The sequence below is a fragment of the Diceros bicornis genome, chromosome 22, assembly GCF_020826845.1.
Source record: "Diceros bicornis minor isolate mBicDic1 chromosome 22, mDicBic1.mat.cur, whole genome shotgun sequence".
NCBI classification, from domain to species: Eukaryota; Metazoa; Chordata; class Mammalia; order Perissodactyla; family Rhinocerotidae; genus Diceros; species Diceros bicornis.
Window position 1 is genome coordinate 48,528,760 of NC_080761.1, and position 25,626 is coordinate 48,554,385.

The 25,626-nt window shown below is 38.6% G+C and overlaps 1 protein-coding gene across 2 annotated transcripts; it reads right to left on the reverse strand.

The window, feature by feature from the left end:
* Positions 1-1,075: 1,075 nt before the first annotated feature.
* Positions 1,076-24,200, reverse strand: LOC131420143 (RNA exonuclease 1 homolog). 2 transcript variants are annotated; one of them, XM_058565925.1, is made up of 10 exons: positions 24,123-24,200; positions 21,507-22,675; positions 20,960-21,049; positions 18,444-18,651; positions 17,860-17,978; positions 16,551-16,703; positions 7,247-7,343; positions 4,963-5,025; positions 3,601-3,750; positions 1,076-1,788 (listed from the first exon to the last, which is right to left on the reverse strand). In XM_058565925.1, the coding sequence occupies exons 2-10, from the start codon at positions 22,635-22,637 to the stop codon at positions 1,574-1,576; spliced, it is 2,226 nt and encodes a 741-aa protein (XP_058421908.1). In that variant the 5' UTR covers positions 22,638-22,675; positions 24,123-24,200; the 3' UTR covers positions 1,076-1,573. The 2 variants fall into 2 exon arrangements, with proteins under 2 accessions (XP_058421908.1, XP_058421907.1); XM_058565924.1 differs by lacking the exon at positions 24,123-24,200 and having other exon boundaries at positions 21,507-24,114.
* Between the last annotated feature and the right edge of the window lie 1,426 nt (positions 24,201-25,626).

Here is a 25,626-nt window from a genome sequence, read left to right on the forward strand (position 1 = left end):
CTGAGAACCAGCATTAACAGAGCATTCCTTATATGCGAGGAATCTGACCTGTCAGCTCACTGAATTGCCACACAAAGCTCATTCTATGAACGTCGTAACACAACCTCAGGGAGCTTAGGTAAACTGCCTAACATCTCAGAGAAAGCAGGTGAAAAAACAGCCCCAAATCTCAGGTCTGCCGGCTCCAAAGTGCCCGTTCTGTTCATTACGCTGTGTGGTCTCGTTAGATCAGCTGGTCTGCCTGCTACACTTACTCTTGTTCAGTGTCTTCCCTCTTTGTTCTTCTTCAGAATTCACAGTCACCCACCCTCCAAAACCAAGCCCTCCATGCTTTAAACATGCGGGTCAAACTTGCCTGAGTTTACCTTACTATATTATTTATTCATGTATTTATTCTGTCACTCAATCGTACCCACTCTTCCTCTCTATTTCCTTTGCTCTGCTTTATTTCCTTCATGGCATTTATTACTATATCATCCGTATTCACGTCCACATCCACGTTAATAATTCATCTGTCCACCCGTCTATCCAAATGTTTATTGATGGCCTATCTATTAGGTACTATGCTAAGTGCTGGGGAGACAATAGGGAGAAAAAAAGATGGGTGGTTCCTCCAAAAGCTTACAGTCTTTTGGAGACGGCAGATAAGTTACTAAATCATGACAAAATGTAGTTAGGTGCTGTGAAGGAAGAGATAGGGAGCTGCGATAGAAGAGGCAGGGCCTATTTTAGATAGCGGGGTTGGGAAAGCACTTGGAGGAGGTAATATTTAAGCAGAGACCTAAAGGATAAGAAGGGAACAGCCACATGAAAAACAGAGGGAACAGAGGTTAAGACGGCCCCAGAAAGTTGGCCAGCGTTGGGAGAAGACAACAATGGAAAGGCTAGAAGATGGGGGGGCAGAGGCTAAATTAGGCAGGGTTGACAAAAGAATTGAAGGGTTTTAATTAAAGCAGTGGAGCAGCGTGAATAGAAATGTGATGTAAAAAAAAGATTCTGGGTGTTGTTGGGTAAAAAATAGGGTGGGGGGTGGTGGAGAGAGAAAAGAACACAGTAGAAGCAGTGAGACCGGGAAGGAGGATGCTGCAGTAACAGAGGACAGAGGCAAAGGTTTGGACCTGGGTGGTGGAGAAGAGACAGGCTCGGGATAGAAGCTGTAGACGGAGAAAAATGAGAGGCGCATGCTGCTTAAATGAAAGGGTGCACAAAGGTGAGACAACGATGGCGCTCAGGTTTTTCCTTTAAGTAGGAAAAAACCCAGCTGAGTGGACTGTAGGGAATTGACTGTGCTGGAAAAGACATAGTGGCTGGTGGGGCGAGGAATCAAGTGTCCATCTTCACTCAGTGCAAGGAATTAAAGCTATTGGCAGTGAAATTATCACAATGCTGGCATGTGGCAAGCAGGTGAGTCAGGAGGTAGCTGATTGACTTGAGGTCTTAAAGAGGCAGAAGAATTGTCCTCACCTTCGAGTTCCAGAGCCCTTGAGCTGCAAGGGTAATAAGGGATGGTCAGAAGTAGGTGTTTGTAACTGAAACTTCACGGTCGATCCAGTGTCTCTCTACTGGACTGCGTTTAACAAATGTATATTGAACTGAATTCTTTACTCCACTTTTCTCTGAACAACTGTGGCACTGGCGTGTCAAATAAATGAAACAGAACTACCAAATACTTGCCTTTCTGACTCAACACTCCGCCGAAGTGGTAGTTACATTCCTCCCCGCTGCCGTGTCTGCCTCCGGAAGTCACATCATATATTTTCCCACATCGAAGACATATCTTCTTAGAAGCTGAAACAGAACAAGAGGTAGAATTATTCAGGAAAAGATGGGGGAGACAAGAAAAAGGGACTCAAAGGCAGGGTCTCACCTTTGCATTCTTGATCCGTAGTGAGCACACACCCAGTGTGATCACGAAGGAACAGAAACAGAGGATTACTCGAGGGAATACTTGCGGGTGACCGGCTCCCTGCACCCCGGCTGCACCCTCACACATAGGCAGACCCCTGCCTGTCTCCAGAGTCAGCCCAATGCCAGCGGTTTTAGCACCACGACTGGACTATAGCCAACTTGATTAGTCATCTACCCCAGGACACGGGAGCTACTGGAATAGGACCCATGTCTTCTTCATTATTTTATCCCTTTCAGACATACAGTGATCTGTATGTTTATTAAGTCATTGAGAGTATAGCTGGGCTTTTCGCTAGACCCATTTATGAGTATTTGTTTTTTATTAACAACCCTCAGACTGGTTCTGATGGTGAGGATAGCAACTCTTCTGAGTGTCTATATGAGATTCTGAGGCAGGCATGGGGCCAAGCACTTTACATGCATTCTTTATTTTTTTTATAATTTTTATTTATTTGCCCCCCAAAGCCCCAGTAGATAGTTGTACGTCATAGCTGCACATCCTTCTAGTTGCTGTATGTGGGACGTGGCCTCAGCATGGCTGGAGAAGCAGTGCGTCGGTGCGCGCCCGGGATCCGAACCCGGGCCGCCGCCAGCAGAGCGCACGCACTTAACCACTAAGCCACGGGGCCGGCCCGACATGCATTCTTTTAACTGATTCTCACAACAGCCTGATGGGGTAGCTACCATTATCCCACTATTCAGAATGGGAAAACTGAGGCTGGGAGAGGTCAAATGACCTATCCAGCATCCAAACCACATTTGCCTAACTTTCTCCTTCAGAAGCCATGTTCTTTTTTTTTTTTTTTTTTTAAAGATTTTATTTATTTATTTTTTCCCCCCAAAGCCCCAGTAGATAGTTGTGTGTCATAGCTGCATATCCTTCTAGTTGCTGTATGTGGGACGCGGCCTCAGCATGGCCAGAGAAGCAGCGCGTCGGTGCAAGCCCGGGATCCGAACCCTGGTCGCCAACAGTGGAGCGCGCTCACTTAACCACTAAGCCACAGGGCCGGCCCAGAAGCCATGTTCTTAACTGCTAAGGGTACTGCCTTCCACTGAGAGGGTGGGGAAAAAAAAAAAAAAAGTAAAGCAAATGGTGAGGATAGTCCTGCAAGAAGTTCTCAAATCCAAAAGATGAAGGTAAGTATTTTCTAGTCACTGAAAAATATTTCTAGAACTGTATTTCAAACTCCAATGGACCTAAGATTTCACAGTTATGATGTTAAATATTCTTTTTTTCTCTTTTTTCTCTTTTTTTGGAGGGGTTGGGGATGAATATCAGCTAACTATGCCCAGTATTTGGAGCAAATGCAAAATAATAAGACTAATTATAAATCTTTTTGTAAAAATTTCTAAAGAAAGAGTGTGAAGTATTCAAAACGTGGCATTGCGCATGGATATGAATGGTGGTGAACTATAGGAACTCCAGAGTCAGACGCCTCGGGTTCAAATCCAAGCTCCACCACTTATTTTCAGAGTGACCTGTGACAAGTTATTTGACCTCTCTGAGCCTCCTAAATGGAGGTAATGACAGTACCCACCTGAAATGGTTGCTAAGAAGATTTAATAAAATAGATCATGCAAATAAAGTACTTGGACAATGGAAACGAAATGAAATGGAATGGAAAAGGAAATAACTGTTAGGGGTCTAGTCTTAGGAGGCAGAAAGGATAATTTTCAGTCCCAACCACTTACCATCATTTACAAGAGTTTTTGTCATGCTTGGGTTTAAAAGAACACTTCCTGGTTTGTCAGGGTTGGGTTGGGGGTAGTTATTTTTATGTAAGTCTTCTTCAGTTAGAAGGTAGTCTTTAAGACGTCTGTAGAGACTAATTCCTGTGAGCACTAAAAACAAAGAAACGCTGTTTAATAAAATTTAAATAGCATTTTTTTCTTTTTAAGTAGCGGTAACAGTCTCCTAACCCTTTCAGATATGAAATGGTAGGATTCTGATTAACGTTAAGTAAGGTGGTAGCCTAAAAGAACCCAAGTCTTCATATCCTTCAACAACAACAAAAGAAATCAGTGTCATTCCCCGCACTACGTGACGTTCTTTGCTTTGGCGGGAAGAAGAGAGAGGAAGAACTGTATCAGTCACAGCTGGTGTATACCAGCTGCCAAAAACTGCTCTAGGGATTTTGACTTAAACTTTGCATTAACCTAGAAAGGTGAATATACTGACTTCATTGTTACAGAGGAGGGAAATGAGGCTCAGAAAGGCGGGGACCCGAGACCCAGGTTATGCAGCGCAGGTGATGCACAAACCCAGGTCTTCTGTTCCAATCATGCTGATTGATTCTTAACATTCGCCCAGATAGGAACAGTGGAAAACCTTCCCAGCGGAAAACAATTGGAATCATGATGACTCGCACAAGGGCAAAGCAGCTCAAGTTCAAGGATCTCTTTCCAACATCATTAACCCAGGCTCGGATCCCCTCACTCTAATGGATTCTTAAGAAAGTTTCTCTAATTTCTTATTTAAAACTCTAGCAGAATTTGCTAGACACTCTTTCGCAAACCCCTTTGTAAAAGGAAAAATTCTACTGTATGAGAAGTCTTAGGAGATTCTAAAAGCACCTACTTTGTTTCGTTTCTTATACATAAGGCTCTCTTAGAGGAGGAGCACTACCATCTGGTTTTATTCAAACACAACCACATTCAAGTAACTCCTTTGCTCGAGCTCCCTGCTCCTGGGAGCTTGTTATAAAATCAGGCTTTGAGGCTATTCCCAGACTTATGGAATCAGAATCTGCATTTTAACAAGATTCTCAGGCGATTTCATACGTGTAAAGTTTGAGAAGCACTATTCTTGCTGACCGGATATATGTTATCAAAAAAAAAAAAGAAAAAAACACGTTGAGAAGTCAATCCAAATATTGCTTAAATAAAAGTCTATTTTTTCTTCTATATGTACTAATTTTTAAAAAGGATATCAAATATGCATGGTATGCAGCTGATCCTTCATAAACACATTAGTTTAATAATTGCATTATATCAAATTTACTTCCCCTTTAAGGTAACAATTACAAGGACCTATCATGATTACAGAAAGCTTACCATTTTTCTTTTCATTCTTTTTCAATCCAGTTGTCTTGTTGTCATTACTGCTTCCTGACACATCTAAAACACACAAGAGCTTTTCTCCTGAGATCATGAACTTGTCTGTTTCATAAAAACATATACAACATAAAAAAGGTCTATGGGGGCTGGCCCGGTGATGCAGTGGTTAAGTTCACGTGCTCCACTTTGGCGGCCCAGGGTTCACAGATTCAGATCCCAGGCGTGGACCTACGCAGCGCTCATCAAGCCATGCTGTGGCGGCATCCCACATACAAAACAGAGGAAGACAGGCACAGATGGTAGGTCAGGGACCATCTTCCTCAAGCAAAAAGAGGAAGATTGGCAACAGATGTTAGCTCAGGGCCTATCTTCCTCACACACACACACAAAAAGGTCTATGGCATAGTAAAATACTTGTTCCTATCTTAAAACAAGTACACAACATGTGAGACCAAACATCCTCATAACCAGTTCCAAGTTGGGGAACAAGTTAAATCTTGTGAACTACTAAAATGGTCAGAATCTCATATTTGCCAAAAATAATACATTTTAAATACTGGATGGAGTATGTCTAAATTTGAGTCAATGAGTTTTACATCATAATTTGCCACAACTGTAACAGCTTGCAAACCATTTCTACCTCCTTTGGGAATATTTAAAATATCTACTCAGATCTCTATGTTCTATCTCTGTGTGCTATCATTAATATGAAGAGGGAAAAGCTAAAATACCACAAAAATACTAAGCTAAGAGAATTTGTGTATTTTAATACATGTATTTAAGTCTACTTAAAGTGTACATGAGAAAATGCCATAATGAAATCATAGATGATCAGTTTTTATATTCTTGAGATTGGAATAGCCTTTCTAAGCATGACACAAAACCCAGAACCCAAAAAGGAGGAGACTGATTACACACTGAAAATAACTTCTATATTATAAAAAAACTTCACCAATAAGGTGAAGCACATGACAAACTGAACAAAAGGGGCAGAAAGTCCCAAATGAATAAGCCAATTACAAACGGGGGCAGACGGATGCAAACAGGGAATTTAAAGAGAGAGAAAGAAGAAGAACAAAAAGGAAAGTCTTCAACTTCATAGTAATAAAAAAAGACGAAAATAACTTTATTTTTGGTCTACACCTTTGCATCCCAAGAGAGAATCAATGGTAAAGTTCAGCAAGGTGTGAGGAAAAACATGTAGACTCCTACCTTATTGGCGGGGAATGTAAGTGGACAAACCCTTTCTGGGGGCTGTTAACAATAGTTACCAATTTTAAACATGCAGACCCTTCTGCTAGCTTCTCTGTGCACAGGAATTTATGCTAAGGATACAAATGCTCGGGCATGAGGAAATGACGGAGTCCACACTTATACTGATCCCAGAATTTATGGTAGAAAAAAATGTAAGCAACCCATACACTCAAATGCATGTGGTTCATCTATATCATAGATTCCACATAATGGAATATCTCTAGTATAGGTTCTATACAATAGAGTATCATGTAGCCATGAAGATGTATGATATAGATCTAGATGTTAACCTAGATTCTACATTAGCTGACTAAAGACCTCTATGATACCTTATTCAGTGATAAAAGTTAGACAAATTATATGTATATATAAATTATTGCAGTCATTAAAATTATTAAAATTACATACATTCTCTACAGTCATATGTAGAAGAGTCTATATAAGAGATTTGGGAAACAGTTGTCTTGGGCTGTTTTTTTTTTCCCCAACGCTTTTCTAGTTTATTTGAGTTATTCTATGCATTCTTCATGGGGTGGTATTGCTCCCAAGGGAGCAAAATTGGCTCTGGAGGAATGAAAAAAATCTTAGATATTACAACAGTATGTGGCTCTCCACAACTCAACCTTACCTGACAAAATATTATCCCTCAGCACTTAATTTTATTGCGTGTGTGTGGGGGGGGGGGATGATAGAAAAAACAATGTCTAAAAAGATTTCTTAGGGAGACAAAAATTTAAAAAAAGAAAAGTTGAGAAATACTATTCCACATGAGATAAGTTACTCTTATAACTAAAACCAAATTTAAATATCTCAGTGATAACGTCTTTCAATGAGGTTATATATCCAATTTCAAACCTAATTTGTTATCTTCAACCAAAAATGCCTCCTGCACATTCTACTCAAGACAACATTTTAAAAATATATAACTTTAAACACCTAAAAATGACCCTGCTAACAAAGAAAAGACATTCAGCATCAGTTGTAATTCACAAGTTTTTATCTTATTACTTGATTAATTGAAAATTACCTTGATTTCTCAGCTTTTTAAGAGTATGTATTGCTATGTTCACATACATGTTTTTACTGCCACAGCGTTCATAAATGGCCTTTTCTTCTATTTTAGCCTAGATCACAAAGTGAATAATCAAATGAAAATATTAAATCCAAAGTCTATGAACAATATATGTCATTTACAATATAATGGATAAATATGGCAAAGTATTTATTCTAACTCAAGGGATGGGGAAAAATGGCACCACATATAAAAAGCAAATTATTTTACATGTTGTGTTTATGTTTTTTTGAGAAGGAAAGAAAAAAAATAAACCTAATCCCACGAATCCAACCCGAGAACCAGATACTTATCTTCATAAACTAAAGGCCTCTGCACATTTATATAAAGGGCATGGTGCAAAGCCTACAGTGTACATGAACTCAATTGATTCTCAAAGCAAGCCCCTAACATATCAGAGGCACATAAGTGTTATTCTCACTTTAAAAGTGAGGAAACTAAGGTTCAAAGTAGCTGAATAATTTGCTTAAGATCACACAGCAAAGGGAAGACATGATCTTCTTTTCATTATCTTTCTTCTATAAGTTACTTTTCTAAAACTAGTAATTACTATTTTTATACCAGGACTCATTACAATACATCAGTAAAAGAAAAAAGGAATGAAATATGAGAGAAACAACTAAAGGGAATATAACAATAATAAATAGTATATTAATAATTTATTGTGTACCTAGTACGTGCAGATTTGGTATAAGCTCATTAAATGTTTTCTCATTTAATCTTCATTGTGATTCTATGACAATGGGTGCCAACACCACCAATTTATATGGGAAAACTGAGGCTCAAGAAGAGTAAATATCTTGCTTACTGTTGCACAGCTAGTAATTGAATCCAGGTGTGCCCAGTGCCCAATGCCAAAGCCAAGACTCGTCTCACTATACCAAGCCATCACAGAGAGAAGCCATGGGGGTTGGGAGGGATAGAGAAGAGAGAGATGTTGAAAAAGACAGAAGAAAAAGGTAACATTTCTCTGTAAGAGGCTCCTTTTTTGCTTCTCTTTGCTTTGCCATTGTTCTCTAACCTACATAGAATCCTAGAGGAGACAGACTTCCGGAATGGCAGGGCGAGAACCTTCACGACTTCATTGTCCCACAAAAATGATAAAAATGCTGGCAAAAACAACCAAAAGCAATCATTTCAAAACTCTGACAATTAATCAAAGCCCCAGAACAAACTGAAAATTGTCTAAGGGAAACCGCTAAACCTCTGTAAGATAGTGGGGTCTGTACGATTTTAGCTTGAGGCTATTCCCACTCCCCCTCCCTCTCAGCTTAGTGGCACCACAGCTGTAACAAGTTGGCAGCCTGGTAGCCAACATAGAGGACACACCTCTTTTAGAGCTACATTAAAAGCATCAACCTCAGAGCACTGTCAACATTTTGTCAGAACAAGCAGCTGCCTGGAAAATCTCTCTTCCCAGGGTGTCGTGGGTATTTAATTTGACTAAGAGCTCAGCTCATGGGGGAAAAAAACCCTATCCCCAGAGTGCTATCAAAACAACAACAACTGGGTGGCAATATAGCAGCAACCTAAGGCTACGATTTCAGTTGGGCAAACATGAACCTGGCCAGGAGTTTACAAGGAAATCTTGGAGAACTAGATGACCAGAAGGAACTTTGAAAAGCTCTGACATATTCCTGGGGCTTAAAGGGTGGCCCAAGAAAGACCCAGGAAAAGAGAAGGTCCCCTTCACTCCCTAGTGGCTGACCTTGAAACCCTGCACAAGCAGGAAGAAAAAGCCAAGGCTGTCTTATAAACTGAAACAAGTTGGATGACATGCCTCCTCACATAGATTCCCTTGGCAAAGGGTGGAAGACATATGGATAATGCATTTAAGAAACTTTTTCTAACCAATCATTGGCTGACCACTAAATTACACTGACACTAAATTATACTGACCCCTATGAAGCTAGCCTAAAATAAAAAATAAAAGAACTTAAAAAAAATGCTACCATAAAATTAGCGTCCATACAAAGAAGTACAGAATCTATAGAATTTAAATAAGTGGCAACAAGAAAAACAACAACCACCCAACAAAATAATAATAAAAATGTATCTGACACCAGTTATTATATTTATATTATAATTATATTATATCAAGTTATTGTTATTTAACTGTACAATTTTAACAAAAAATCATGAGATACGTAAAGAAACAGGAAAATTTATCACATACATAGGAAAAAAAGCAGCCAAGAGAAAATGTCCCAGAGAAAGCCCCAATTTTGGGCTTAGTAAACACAGACTTTAAGTAAGCTATTGTAAATATAATCAAAAGTTAAGGAAACTATGTCTAAAGAATTAAAGGAAAGCAAGAAAATGATGTCTCACCAAAGAGAGACCATCTATAAAGAGAAATTATAAAAACAGGAAAGTTTTAGAAGTTTTGGAGGTACAAAGTACAAAAATTGACAATTCACTGTAGAGACTCAACAACAGATATGAGCTATCAGAAAAAGTTATCAGTGAACTTGAAGATAGATCAGTAGAGATTACCAGTTTCCCCAACTATCTGAAAGTTCACTTTACGCCACTATGCTTTATGAAAGACTGACATTATTTCCTGTTTTCACTAACCAAAAGAAATCACCTTACAAAAAAAGGCGAAAAGCAAAAATAACATTCAGTGTTTGTTTTGCAGTGAACTATTACAGAGGCAGCATGCACCCTGAGTAGTGAGAGTGGTGCCACCAAGCTCCTTCCCCAGGAACTACACTCAACATCTCAGCGTCAAGCCACCATAGCTTTGAACTGTGTCTGTGAGCATCTTGGCTTTATCTTGATTTATTTTGGTAGGCTATATTTGGGTCTGAGTATGCTCAAAAATTTTTCCCATATAAATGAATGATAACTACTTAGCTTTATGCCATTTCAGTTTATGAAAGTTTTCATAGGAATGCTCTACTTGATAGCAGGGCAAACCTGTATTCAGTTTGAGGAGCAGAAAGAAAAAAAAAAAACAAAGAAAAATGAACAGAGGCTTAGACACCTGTGGGACACCATAAAGTATATCAACATATGCATACTGGGAAATCCAGAGGAAGAGGAGAGAGATAAAGGAGCAGAAAAAAATATTTGAAGGATAATGGCCAAAACTTCCCAAATATTATGTAAAATATTAATCTATATATCCAAGAAGCCCAACGAACTCCAGGCAGAATTTATTCATGGAGAACCACACCTAGACACATCAGAGTCAAACTGACGTAAGCTGAAGACAAAGAGAAAATCTTAAAAGTAGTAAGAGAAAAATGACATGTACAAAGAACCTTCAATAAGATTAAAAACTGATTTCTCATCAGAAACCATGGAAACACTGGGATGACATCTCAAAGTATTGAAAGAAAAAGACTGTCAACCAAGAATTCCATATCCAGATAAATTCTTTAAAATGAAGGTGAAATTAAGACATTCCCAGATAAACAAAATCTGAGGAAATTCATCACTAGCAGATCTATTCTATAAGAAGTTCCTTCAGTCTGAAAAGGACACTAGATGGTAATCTGAATTCACATGAAGAAATAAAGAACACTGGTAAATGTAACTTCATAAGAAAACATAAAAGGGAAAATAAATGTGTTTTCGTTTGTAATCCTTTTCTTCTATTTTAAAAGACAATGGCATAAAGCAATAATTATAAAATTGTGTTGATGGGCTTATAACATAGAATGATATAATTTGTATGACAGTAATGGTATAAAGAAGGGGGTAGGAAATGGAGATATGTTGGAGCAAAATTTTTCCATACTATTGAAATTAAAGACTTTTTCATCTGAATTAGACGGCCATAAATTAAGATGGTAACTGTAATCCTCAGGGCAAACACTGAGAAAATAAATAAAAAATATAGTCAAAGAAATGACATGGCTATTTAAATGGTACACTAGAAAATACCTATTTAACACAAAATAAAGCAGTAATCATAGAGGAAATAAAAAGACACAAGATATATAGATAACAAATAGCAAAATGGATGCTGTAAATCCTATATTATTAGATATTAATCATTACATTAAATGTAGGTGGATTAAATACTCCAATCAAAATGCAGTTTAAATTCAAAGACATTTTAGAATCAAAGACCAAATTGGTTGAAAGGAAGAAAAAAATATATACTTTGTAAACAGTAACTAAAAGACAGTTGGAGTGACTATACTAATATCAGACAAAACAGATTCTGAAACAAAAGTTACTAGAGATAAAGAAAGACATTTTGTATGGATAAAAGGGTCAATCCATCAGGAAGACATAAAAATCATAAACAAATACTCATCTAATAACAAAGCACCGAAATACACAAAGCAAAAACTGACAGAATTGAAGTGAAAAATAACTCAACAATAAGAGTTGGAGACCTCAATACCCTACTTTCACTAATGGACACAAGTCAGACGATCATGAAGAAGACAGATGACTCGAACACTATGAAGCAACTATACCTAATAGACATCTATAGAACACCCCATGCAACAAGAGCAGAATACACATTCTTCTCAAGTACACATGGAGCATTTTCCAGGACAAATCTTATGTTAGGCCATAAAACAATCCTCAACAAATTTAAAAGGACTGCAGTCATACAAAGTATGTTCTCTGACCACAATGTATTATATTAGAAATCAACAATAGGAAATTTGGGAAATTCACAAATATGTGGAAATTAAATTGCACACTATCAAATAACCAGTGGGTCAAGGAAAAAAATCACAAGGGAGATTAAAAAGTTGTTTGAGAAGAATGAAAATGAAAACACAACATGCCAAATGCAGCTAAAGCAGTGCTTACAGGAAAATTAATATTGTAAATGGTTGTATTAAAAAGAGCTCAAATAAATAACGTTGCCTTCCATCTTAAGAAACTAGAATTTTAATAGCAAACTAATCCCCCTCCCTCCCCCCCCAAAAAAAAACAGTAGGAAGGAAATAATATAGAGTAGAAATAAATGAAATGAAGAATTTTTTAAAATAGAGATAATCAACAAAATCAAAGGTTGGTTCTTTGAAAAGATCAACAAAATTGACAAAACTTTAGCTAGACTGACCAAGGAAAGGGAGAGAAGACTCAAAATTACTAAAATCAAAAAGAAAAGAGAGGACACCACTACAGAACTTACAGAAATAAAAAGAATTACTATGACTAGCTATATGCCAACATATTAAGATGAAATGGGAAAATTCCTAGAAAGACAAATCTCCTGAAATTGACTCAAGAACAGACCTACAACTAGATATAAATTAGTAATTTAAAAAAAAATTCCCACAAAGCCAAGACGTCACTGATAAATTCTCCCAAACATTTAAAGAATACCAATCATTCACAAAATCTTCCAAAAAATAAAAGGGAACACTTTCCATCTCACCCTATGAGGCCAATATAACCCTGAGACTCAAAGAAAACTACAATGTCCACCAACAGATGAATGGATAAAAAAACGTGGTATATACATACAATAAAATATTATTCAGCTGTCAAAAGGAATGAAATTCTGATAAATGCTATAATATGAATGAATTTTGAAAACACCATGCTAAGTGAAAGAAGCCAGACACAAAAGGACAAATACCTTATGAGTCCACTTATATAAAGTACCTAAAATAGGCAAATTCATAGAGACAGAAAGTAAAATAGAAGTGACCCTGGGCTGGCGGGAGAGAGGAATGGGGAGTTGTTCTTTAACAGGTACACAGTCCCTGTTTGGGATGAAGAAAAAGCTACTGAAATGGAGAGTGCTGATGGTTAAACAACATTGTGAATGTACTCAACACCAATGAATTGTGCACCTAAAAATGATTAAAATGGTAAATTTTAAGTCATGTACATTTTATCACAATAAAAATATAAATTATATTTTAAAAAAACAAAACGATAGACCAATATCTGTGTACCTGATGAATACAGACACTAAAATCCTCAATAAAATTCTAGGAAACTGAATTCAGCAACATATAAAGAAAGATTATACATCTTGACCAACAGGGTTTATCCAAGGAATATAACGTTAGTTTAACATCCAAAAATCAATCGATGTAATATACCACGTTTATAGAATAAAGGACAAAAACTACATGACATCTCAAGAGATGAAGAAAAAAGTATTTAACAAAATCCAATATGATAAAATACTTAAACTAGGAATAGAAGGGAACTTTCTTGACCTGATAAACCACACGTAAAAAAAACCCCACAGTTACCACCGTACTTAATGGAGAAAGACTGAAAGCTTTCCCTCTAAGGAAGGAACAAGACAAGGAGGCCCCCTCTTACCGCCTGTATTCAATGTTGTACTGGAAGTTTGTGCTAGGAAAATTAGGCAAGAAAATGAAATAAGAGGTATCCTGATTGGAAAGGAAGAAGTAAAACTATGTCTGCAGATGATATGATCTAGTATAAAAAAAAACCCCAAGGAATTCACTAAAAAGCTATTAGAACTAATAAACTAGTACAGAAAGGTTACAAGATACAAGATAAAAAGTCAATTGTATTTTTATACACTAACAATGAACAATCTGAAAATTATAAAAATAATTCCATTTACAATAGTATTAAAAAGATTTAAATACCTAGGAATAAATTTAACAAAAATTCAAGACTTGTACTCTGAAAACTACAAAACTGTTGAAAGGAATTAAAAGATCTAAATAAGTGGAAAGACATCCCATGTTCATGGTTCACAAGACTTAATACTGTTAAATGATAACACTCCACAAATTGATCTACAGATTCAAAGCAATCTGTATCAAAATCCTAACTGGAGATTTTTGCAGGAAATACAAGCTGATCCTAAAAGTTATACAGAAATGTCAGGGACCAAAACAGTTTGAAAAAGAACAAATTTGGAGGACTCACAGTTCCAATTTCAATACTTACTACAAAGCTACAGTAATTAAGACTGTGCAGTACTGGCAAAGGATAGAAATAAAGATTGATGAAATAGAATCAGAGTCCAGAATTTATGGTCATTTACACCTATATTTATGGCCAACTGATTTTTGACAAAGGTAACAAGACAATTAAATGGGGAAAAATAATCTTTTCAACAAATGATGCTATGACAAAACTGGATCTCTACATTCAAAAGAATGAATTTGGACCCCTACCCCTCACCTTAGACAAAAATCAACTCAAAATGGATCATATACCTAAATGTAAGAACTAAAACTGTAAAACTCAGGAAAAAAAACATAGGAATAAATCTTTGTGACCTTGGTTTCTTAGACACAATAGCAAAAGCACAAGCCAACAACAGAAAGATAAATAAACTGGAATATATCAAAATGAAAATTTTTTTGTGCTACCAATGATACCATCAACAAACTAACAAGATAACCCATAGAAAAGAAAAAATGTTTGCAAATGTTATATCTGCTAAGAGACTTGTAGCGAGAACATATAAAGAACTCTTACAACTCAACAATAAAAAGACAAGTAACTCAAAACATGGGCAAAGGATTTGAATAGACATTTCTCCAAGAAGATATACAAATGGCCAACAAGCACATGAAAATATGTTCAACCTCATCAGTCATTAGGAAAATGCAAATCAAAACCACAATGAGATATCACTTCATGCCCACTAAGATGGCTATACAAAAAGACAGACAATAACAAGTGTTGACAAGGATGTGGAGAAAGTGGAACCCTTATACATTGCTGGTGGGAACGTAAAATGGTGCAGCCACTTGGGAAAACAGTTTGGTAGTTCCTCAAAAAGATAAATACAAAATCAGCATATGACCCAATAAATTCTACTCCTAGACATACGCTCAAGAGAAATGTAACCATTTGCCCACACAAAATTAGTAGTGAACAAATATGTTCACTACTAATAATAGCCAATAAATGGAAACAACCGAAATGTCTATCAACTTGAATGGATGAATAAAACGTGTATATCCATGAAACAGTATTATTTGGCAATAAAAAGAAATGAAGTAACGATACACACTATGACATGGAGAATTGTTGAAAACATTATGGTAAGTTAAAACATTAAGCTGGTCACAAAAGAACCACATATTATATGATTCCTTTTTAATGAAATGTCCAGAATAGGCAAATCTATAGAGACAGAAAGTAAATTAGTGCTTGCCTACAGCTAGGAAATATGGATGGTTGAGAGAGTGACAGCTAAAGGGTGTCTTTTTGGAGTGACGGAAATGTTTTAAAATTGATGGTAGTGGTTGCACAACTCTGTGAACACACTAAAAGCCACTGAACTGTCCATGTTAAATAGGTGAATTATAGGGTATGTGAATTATATCTCAGTACAGCTGTCAATAAAGAGAATCCTTAAATTAGTCCTTCCTCACTCCTAATGCAGGAATCTCCTGTTGTGACAACTCAGCTTCTATCCCAAACATTTCCAGCAATTGGCAGCTCGCCGCTTCATGAAGTAGCTGCTTTAGGGACAGCATATCATTATAAAGGTCTTCCTCGTATCGACCTGAAACCTGTCTCCTGCTGCATCCACCCATGGTCCTTTTTATAACCTCCAGGGCAATCTGAATTAGCCTCAGTCAGAGGAATGGCAGCACTAAGCCCAAATCTAGCGCTCAGGCAAGTGTTTGTCTAACAGGGTTTAAAATAGAGATTTTAACACAAAAATTCTTGAAAGATCAGAAATGCATAAATATCTGACTTGAATTTCCAAACTGCAGTAATAAGATGGAGCTGAGTAGTGTCTCTGCCCCTTTAGATGGGACTTATTCTGTCTAGTGAGCTATAGTCCCCACCACTCCTTATTACTTACCCAGTCCACATGGGTTCTTGAAGATAAGCATGGGAGTGGGAGCTACAGTTATTACCACTGATTTAAAAGGTTTCAATCTGGAAAAAAGGTTTTGAGTAGAAATTGCAAACACAGGTGCCTCCAAGAGACCAGGCATGACCCATAAATGAACACAAGTAGGTGTAAGTAATAGGGAGTGGTAGGGACTATGGCTCACTAGACAGTACATGCCCTACATAAAAGGAGGGAAACACTACTCAGATTAATATACTACTGGCCTTGATATGGAATCATGGGACTAAGACAGTTTTTGTCACTAGAAATAACCAGAGTACTTTTTACAACTTAAGAAGACCAGAAAAATCTTCCAAGAACTGGTCTCACAGCCTGGTTTCCCAAAAGCAGTGGAGAGAAAATGAATCAAGTTGTTTGCTAATAGGGCCCCATGAGTTTTTTATTCAATACAATAGTTTCTATGCGTGTGTGTGTGTGTGTGTGTATCTTCAGATAAATTACAGTATCAGTACTCACCTTGCTAAAAGCCTCATCCTCTGTTTTATAAACTCTCAAATACTTCTCAAAAAAGAGGTTGACATAGCGTTGTCTTACTTCATCAGGAACTTTGGAAGAGGATTCCGATGTTACGAAAGTCCGCTTCCCATGAGCCACCTTATATCTCGGCATCTTGTTAAATGCAGAATTGTTGATTAGAGAAAAGAAGAACAGGTGTGTTTCTGTTTAACATTCCTACTATGCATATGAAAGAAGTAATTAGGTAAGTTCTATATCAAAATTAAATTAAAAAATAATTTCAAGTTTTCAATTCGTTAAAAGTAGAATAAATACAAGGTACAAAATTACCTACACGCACAAAAGGGAGAAGTGCAGCTGCTGAGTGAGCGCTGCTACCTGTATATACACCCTTACAGCGGATTTGATTACTCATCTAATCATTCCACTGGTTCCACACCCAGAATTTTAGGGCTGAGATCTGGTCCTCTGATCAGCATAGCGGAAAGTTTGCAGTTTACTCTTCTTAAAACAAATATATGTTTCAATGTCTTTCAGTTACCAATTCACTAAAAAAAATGCTCAGACTTAAATAAAATTTATGAAGGATTTGTGCATACTCAACATTAAAATGATCCCAACTATACACAATTTTAGCACTCCTTTTGAAGGACTCATAAGACTATGAGAATTCCAGAATGAGTTAATCTGCCTCACTTTTTTGGGGAAAAAAGTCAATATTACACCTCTTGGTAGTTGTTCCCTTGTAGCACAAAGGAATTTTAGGGAAGGAGAAAGTCTTAAAACCGGCAGGTAGTTTTCTGCTAAAGAATACTTGGTACAGAGAAAAAAAAAGTCATTGCCACAAGTGGGAGAGAAATTACGAAGGAGGTAAGGTTGTGCTATTACATCACTGATGGCATTATTTACCAATGGTCTGTCTGTCTGTCTCTTTCTCTCTCACATACACATATACACCCCTCACTGGGTGTCGATTGAAAGGTATATTTCCAATGTGAAACTTTCCTTTGAAAAAAGTTGACAAGGAGGCTTAATCATAGCCTAAAAAAAAAGTCTAATATTTCCAAGGATAGGATAAACAAAACAGCTGAAAGTGACACAGAGACACAAATCCATCATAAAATGAAAATAACTATATCTAACTGTAACCAAAAAAAACTTCGAAATTTCTCCCTAATGGGTCCTGTGTTTATCCGAATTAGGGATCTTCAGAAAGAAGACTATAACCACTCTCCCAGGGGTTCTGTATGTAGATAGCATACGACGGTTATTCGAGATGAAATTCTAGCTTCCAGACAGTGTATAATACCTTTACAGGAAAAGAAGCGATACTCTTCACAGGAACGTGTGACCTGCTTGGCTTTGCAACTGGGTTTTCCCTTGAAAGAACTACATCCAGATGAAGGCTGTCCGATGTAAGTGCATTTTCTAAGAAATTTCAATGAACGAGGAAAAAAGAAAAGGTTAATTTTAATGACATCAGCCTCAGATGATTAGAGTTTATTTTAATCAATTCAAAATTTCACATTTCCTTTACAGGCTGAAAATATATATATTTTTTCCTGAAGAAAACAAAATATAAACATACAAAAAAAAAATCCCAGTAACCAACCCCAGTATAATCTAGAAGAAAAAATTTAGACAATTTATACAGCCACTTGTTCCATGTAAGAAGCTTGCAAAGTCCCACCATCTATTGCTTAGCATGTAGGGATAAACAACATCAATGATTTAAATATTATGCTAATCACATTATTTCATGTAAAGCTCCATGTGGTTGACTCAACTATAATTGGTAATGTATGGACTTCATAGGAAATATTTTTAAAAATAAGGTAAAATCTCATTTCTTACATAATTGATTTAAAAAAAACAAAGAGATTTTTCTCCTACCTCCTGAGGCTCTCCTTTGGGTCTGAGAGGCTGGACACGCACACATACTTTTCTTCTGCTCTGAAGTGGCAGCAACGAAGGCCTGCCCACTCCTAACGGCAGCCATTATCTGCTCTGCCTGCTGCTGGGCGGGGAGGATGCCAGCGGGACTCATTAGTGGGGGCCCTGGTCCCCTGAACGGGCTAATGATCTCTTTACTGGTTGGAACCTATGGAGTATCAACATAAAACAAAGAAAACTGATTTTAAGAATTGATAAGATTCATAATTTCACTTTCTGCACAGAGGCTCTCTGGAATTAGCTACATTTATAACACTGTATGTGTCCAATACACACATAATCGGAATATTCCCAGACACAAACTGAAATGATAAAATTGAACAACTATTTAAGTATATAATTTAAGAAAATTTTCCTGAAATAAGAGGAAAAATGAAATCTCATAGGAAAAGGACACTTTGTCTGTAAAAAAGTTAATGAAACAGCTAACAATAAGACATGTCCTACCAAAGTTACTGGAATTCAAAGTTAAAGAAAGAATCCTTTAGGTAACCAGGCACAGTATCAGGAGACCCATGAAGAGAAACAGCAGGCTAGCATCAGACTTCGCCACAGCAACATTCATTACAGCAAGAGAACGGAACACATGAAATATGTTCTGCTTGACTAGTAACCAAAGAAATGCAACAGAAAACAAGGAAATAAAATTTCACCCAGATTTACAGGTTTTTAAAAAATTATAATACCCATTTTTGGTAAGGGTTTATGGGGAGGGAACCCTGAGACTGTGTAGAACTGTAATTGTCACGACCCTTCTGAAAGGCAATATGGCAACATACTTTTAAAATCTTAAAAATCTTTATCTCCTTTTGTCCAGTTACTTCCATTTCTAAGAATTTATTTTAAGGAAAAAAAAAATCACTGATGAAACCAACAATTATTTAAATATAAGAATCTGAGGGGGGAAGTTATATAGTACAGTAAATGAAAACTATAAACACCACAGCACTCACAATGAAAGGGAAATAATGCCTCCAAAAAACTTTCTTCATAAGAGAGAGAGAAGGAAAAAGACACTAGTTTAGTAAGTACCCATATATCTGACCCTGGGATAGGCAGGCAGTCAACATCTCCATTTCACAGATAAAGAAAATGAAGCTGAGAGAAATTAAATAACTTGCCCAATGACATCCAACTATTCTGTGAAGAACTGGAATTCAGGTTCTTATTTGTGACTTGGAAGCGTAAAATCTTTTTATGCCACGCAGAAGATTCTGCCGTTCGTATGGACCAAGTACAAGCAACAAAGAGATGAGAGCAGAGAAATAGTTTGTGTTAAAAAGTGCTTTTGTGTTAAAAAGATACTACTCAGGGGCCGGCCCCATGGCTTAGCGGTTAAGTGCGCGCGCTCCGCTGCTGGTGGCCCGAGTTCGGATCCCGGGCGCGCACCGACGCACTGCTTCTCCCGCCATGCTGAGGCCGCGTCCCACATACAGCAACTAGAAGGATGTGCAGCAATGACATACAACTATCTACTGGGGCTTTGGGGGAGGGGAAGATACTACTCACTGCAGTGCTTCTTCAACTTCTTTACCTGTCATAAAAGAACTTCAGCGTTTATAATATAAATTACAAGAGAGGCAAATTACTTTGAAAAACCACAGTCCTGTTCTATGGAGTTCCACACAATGAATCAGCGAATCCTGAACCCTTGCTCCCAGGGCAAATACAGAGCCAGTCACTACATTTTTGTCAACCAATCAATACGTAACCTTGTTGTGTGTGTGTTTCTGTTCAAAGACACTTTATCTAGCATATATTGCTGATTCATTCCCACTGAACTCGCGGTCAACAGCACTGTAACTCATGCCTGAACGAAGCTTATCTGACACACACACTCTCTCCATAAGGAACATCCCGCCTTCTCGCTCTGAGGAACACTAGACAGACTATACTTGGAGGCCATTTTAAACAGCGAAATCACCACGTAAAAACACAAAAATACAAGAAACATGGCACTAAATGTACTGAGAAAAGGACATATGCAGACAGTAAGAGAGCTGAAACAAGAAGCCAGTGCTGCCTTGTTCAACGTTAGCTGGGAAGGTGCTCAACCCGCAATTCAATTTTTTTGCACGCACACTAGGCATGTCTACAAAGGACCACAAAGCACAACGAGTTTGATTTAAGGTCACAAATTTAAGGTTACAAATTAATTTTACTGACTAGGCGAATTCGCAAATACAAAATCCGCAAATAATGAGGATCAACTGTATTAATTTACGGATAAAAGCCTATGCAATAATATACCTGCTTTTAATGAAAATGTTAGATAATGGGGAAAAAACAAAGGATGTGGAAAATGCTCGTTTAAGTAGGAATCAATTTATTGACTGCTCACTTGTGCTCCCTGGTGGCTAACAAGACAAGTACTAGAATATACTTAAAGCTCCAAATGCCAAGGTACGTACTTTTTAAAACAATGTGCCCCAGGGGAAAGGAACTAAATGACTTACATCAAACTTGGCAATGTGTGCAATTCTCCTTTTTGGTCCAGAAACGTTTTGGTAATACGGCATATCTAGTTCCATTTGCTTTCCTGAAGCCTAGTGGGAAAAAGATAAGAATTATTCAATTTCAGCATAGTAAAGGCAAATCAGCATGTTTCCTGAAGAGCCACAGGAATCCAAGCTACAAAATACGGCACGACTTACTAAGAAATAATTCACAAAAAATAATTTAATTTGGATAATTTGACATGCAGAGATTCCTAAAAAAGATTCCTCTAATTTGGGAAATCAACTACCAGTTACCGTATGTAGCAACAGGGCCTCTGGACACTGTCAAGTCTGCAAGACACTACGGCCAATTATCAAGGTTTTTGCTTTGTCATTCCAATATATTATTAATCACAAGTATTAGAATATACATATACATAATATACATGTTATATAGTGTGTGTGTGTGTGTGTATCCTACAGAGTTTAGAATATATAGAGAATATGTATTTAAGGGAAATTCCTTCAGATTTAGGAAAACAAGGATAAAAAAAACCTGACCAACCTGCTTAGCAGCCTCTCCCTTCCAAGCCTGACTTTCAGTGAACTCACTGAAAATTTGCAGACATTCCTTCAGAGCGTCGTCCGAATCAGAGGGGGTGTCATCTTCAGTATGCTCCTTATCAAAATCAAATTCAACTAATTTACTGTCTTCACAAGTAGTGAAGTCTCGACTATCGTCTGGCACGCTCAGCACACTGTCTTTTGCGCGCTCACCTGAATAAGAACTTTGGGGTTGGCTGGCTGAACACCGACATTCAGTTTCTTCTTTTCGAGTATCATCAATTGTTTTCATGTGTTTTTTGCTCTTCGCATAACTCTCATTATGACTTTTGTTCTGTATTTCTGTGTCACTGAGAGGTGCACAACATATACTTTCTTCTGAAATACAGACATACTTTTTCTCATCAAAGCTTCTCATCCTAGAAATGTGGTTTTTAACACTATACATCTTTATGTTACTTTTAATATCCAGTGTGCTGTTCATGAGTGATTTGGGTGGTTCTAATTTGTTATTGTCATCATCTATTTGTGTGGCTAGCTGGGTTTTATCTATTTTTTCCTCTTCTGTGCCACTAATTTGAAGGTTTCTTTTCTCCGGGGGCATTATATGTAGCCTTTCATCCATATTCTGATATCTGAAGTCTCTAAATGGTCTAGATTTCTTAGAAGTAGGCATGATTGGAGGTACATCTATTACAAGGTCATCTTCATCAGAATCTTGAAGATTTATTTTAATTCTTATTGGGGAAACATAAGGTCTTGGGCTCTCCAGGGACTTGTAGTAATTTTCACCCGCAGATTTTTTTAAGCCGCAGAAGTGCTGGGTATCAGTCTCAACCTGCTTTGCCTCAGATGCCTCTAGCAGCCCTGCAGAATAATTGAGCACAGGATCACGTTCAAGATCAGCTGCTGGACATTCGTGGTCCATCGCATACTTCCTAGGCTGACTCTCTTTGTTCTTGGATGGTTCCTCCCACTTTTCCTTTGGGAGCAGGCTCCCTTCAGGAAAATCTTGTCTCACATTTGTGTCACTAAAGGAGGCCATAGGGCTTCGCGATAGTTCTTCAAATGCTGAAGTAAACTGGAAGAGCCTCTTCTGCTTTTCTTCAACCTCAGTATTGACTGACTCCATTTCTTTGTTGATTCTTGCCAGTTCTTCCACAGTTGTGCCTAGTGTTGTCAATGGAAGACGAGTTTTGTTTTATCTGTAAAAATCACTTAAGATGAAATGCAGACTCTAGAATATCCTGGACAAGTAGTTTCCTATCAGAAGGACATTAACTCTTCCAAACCCAGCCTTAAACACAGGGAGTTGCTTACTCACTGAGCAGTTCTTGGAAGGAGAAGAAGTCAACGACTATCATTGTTTAAGTCTTTCAAATGTCTAGCTCATTCCCACAATGGATTCAAGTACATTCGTACCTTATCACTAGAGTGACTACATATCAGTGAGACAGGCCAGGTTTATACATAATTATTAGGCTGTGTCAAACGTGACACGGATCATATACACTATTCACCGTATTATTTACCAACCAGTGACAATTTGGAAACAGTTCAAATAGGTGAATGCTACTTACACAGAACTGTACATAGTCTCATACACCAATACCTCTCCTCTGTCATAAGTTATTTAAAGCACTAGTCTTTCCTTAATTTAGTGGGTCTCCACATTCTCACTAAGATCCCTGATGTTCTACAGAATGCCTCAAACACAAAATAAAACACATCCCCCACCAACCACCATAAAAAACTTAAAAAAGCCAACAAACTCCAGAGCAGCTGGATCCACACTGGCAGCTCCTCCCTCACTTTTTACCAGGGAAATCACAACCTCTTCCCTCTTTCCAATGTACACTTTCCTATATCAGTTACACGGTAATTTACACCCTTCCCCCTTCTCCCAAATGAGAGATCTCAGATATGAGATGGGGTCCAAATCACGCTTTTTAAAACTCTAAACTTACTTTAGATAACCTACATGTTTTGATAACACACACGTTTGCTCTTTGCACAATGAGCTTTCTCCTGGCTCAATAGCCTTCCTATTCACCATTCATTTTCTATTAAGAAATTAACTCTATTGAAATCCAAAACAACATCTGTGTGACAAAGGTGTATGTCATTTTGATGGAGGAGGGAGAAGGCAAAGAGCAGGCACAAGAATGAGAATTATCCTAAGATCCAAACATAAACGCCTGGAAATTAGTTTCTCTTGAAATAAACTTGGAAAGGGGAGTAAACTCTGGATACCCAGCCAGAATTACATTCTGGCATAAGCTGCGTTTTGATTGTCATGATTCAGGAAGAGCTGTTTAAGCAGTGCTTTGGGGGCGCTTTAGGGGAAAAAAGTGATATTTTCCTTCCATGTCACAAGTTTAAATTTTTTTTTGCTCCATCAGAAGCTAGATCTGGAGGGCTAATTTTGAAGTGTGAAGGCACACATACAATCTTCCCTCAGGCTAGAGGTGACTGGGACCAGCTCCTTTTGATTTGTAAATACTCCTTGCCCCAACCAGCGTTCCACCCCACCACCTTTCACCAGAGCACAGGAAACCCCCTTCTAGTAACTCCACGCTAGAGATGGGTGACAGGGAGAAAGGAAAAGACCACGCACGTGCATCTTACGACCAGCAAACCTGTGCACTCCTTTCGGGGATCCCGCGCTCCCAGGAGCCGGGCTCTGCAGGTCCTTATAAGGAGACCACACGCCCACCGCATGCTCCGCCCTCCTCCCCTGGCTGCGTGACTCTGGCCCCGCCCCCACCCGGGCAGCGCGGGACCACCCACGTAGAGTGGGGCGGGCGTCCTCCTCCCCCGCCCCCAGAAAGATGCTCTACAGACCGCCAGCCTGCGCCAACCATCTTCCCGAATGTCACTCGAACCCTCCCTTCCCCGGGGTTTCAGGAACTGTGTGACCCCCAAAAGGCCGGCGATAAACGCCCCCAAAGAGGACCCCCGGGGCACCCTCACCATTCGGAACATGTATCTCAGAACACATTTTCTGTGGGAAGGAGGAAGAAAGAGGGAATAAGGACTAGCACTTAAGGCTTCTGGTCCTCGGGAGGGTTTCTTGGTGGGGATTGGAACAACTTGGTTCCTCCTAAGGCAAGGCCTTGTTTCTCTCTTGCCCATCAGAGCCACTCTGTAGAAATTGCCGTTAAGTAAAGTAGAGGAAAACAGACCAAATTCCCTCTCGGAGGGCTGGGGAAGAGGCAGATGATGGGCAGCAGAGAAAGGAAGTACGAGAGTGTTTCAGAATGGGGGACAGACAGGTTAAAAAGGAACTGGGTTTATTATGTCCTTTCAGGGGAAACAGGTAAGAGGTCCAGAGAACCTGTTCAGGAAAGGCAGTGATAGCACGGAGGGTCAGCAGGGGCAAGTGAGAAGACATACACACACACACACACACACACACACACATCAGCTTGTGCTGTATGACCCTCTCCTCGCTTCTAGACTAGGGGAGAAGAACACACCAGTAAGGACTAGCTGACGTTCTTCTTGTCGCTCCCACCCCAATACCTTGATCGTACCTTACAGTGGTCCCCACAGTGGTATCTGCAAGCTATGCCAACTGAGGATGGCAAGCCAATTTTTAAAAATATGGTTATCTCTTTTGGCCATTGTAGTCATAGTAATCTATGCTGATTAACTTTCTCCCTCTACAATGCTTTGGTACTGGAGACAAGCCATGTGATTCAAATGTGACTCTGCTACCTATTTCCAATCAAGAAAATTCTTGGCACCTCCCAAGGGTGGGTGGAGAAAAAAGGTGCAACTGGTTGGTAGTCAACCCCTCCCCAAGCCCACCTGACGTTCTTCCCACAAGCCCTTTCTCACTCATGGATTCAACAAGGCTCCCCTGCACCTGCAGCAGCTCCAAGCAGCTGCAACCACCTGCCTTGCTCAGTTGCCACCGCATTTCCTGGTGCCTGAACTGGCAGTACAAACGCTGGTACTGCCCCCTGGGGCTGTCAAAAGGGCACGGAAAATGGCAAAAGTAACCCACTGAGGGTAGCATGGGCTATGCTCAAGGCCACCCCCACTGGCTCAGAAACTATGTATGCTATTGGCAAGATCAGGCAAAGGTGAGCACCTGCCCTGCTGCCTCTTTTCCC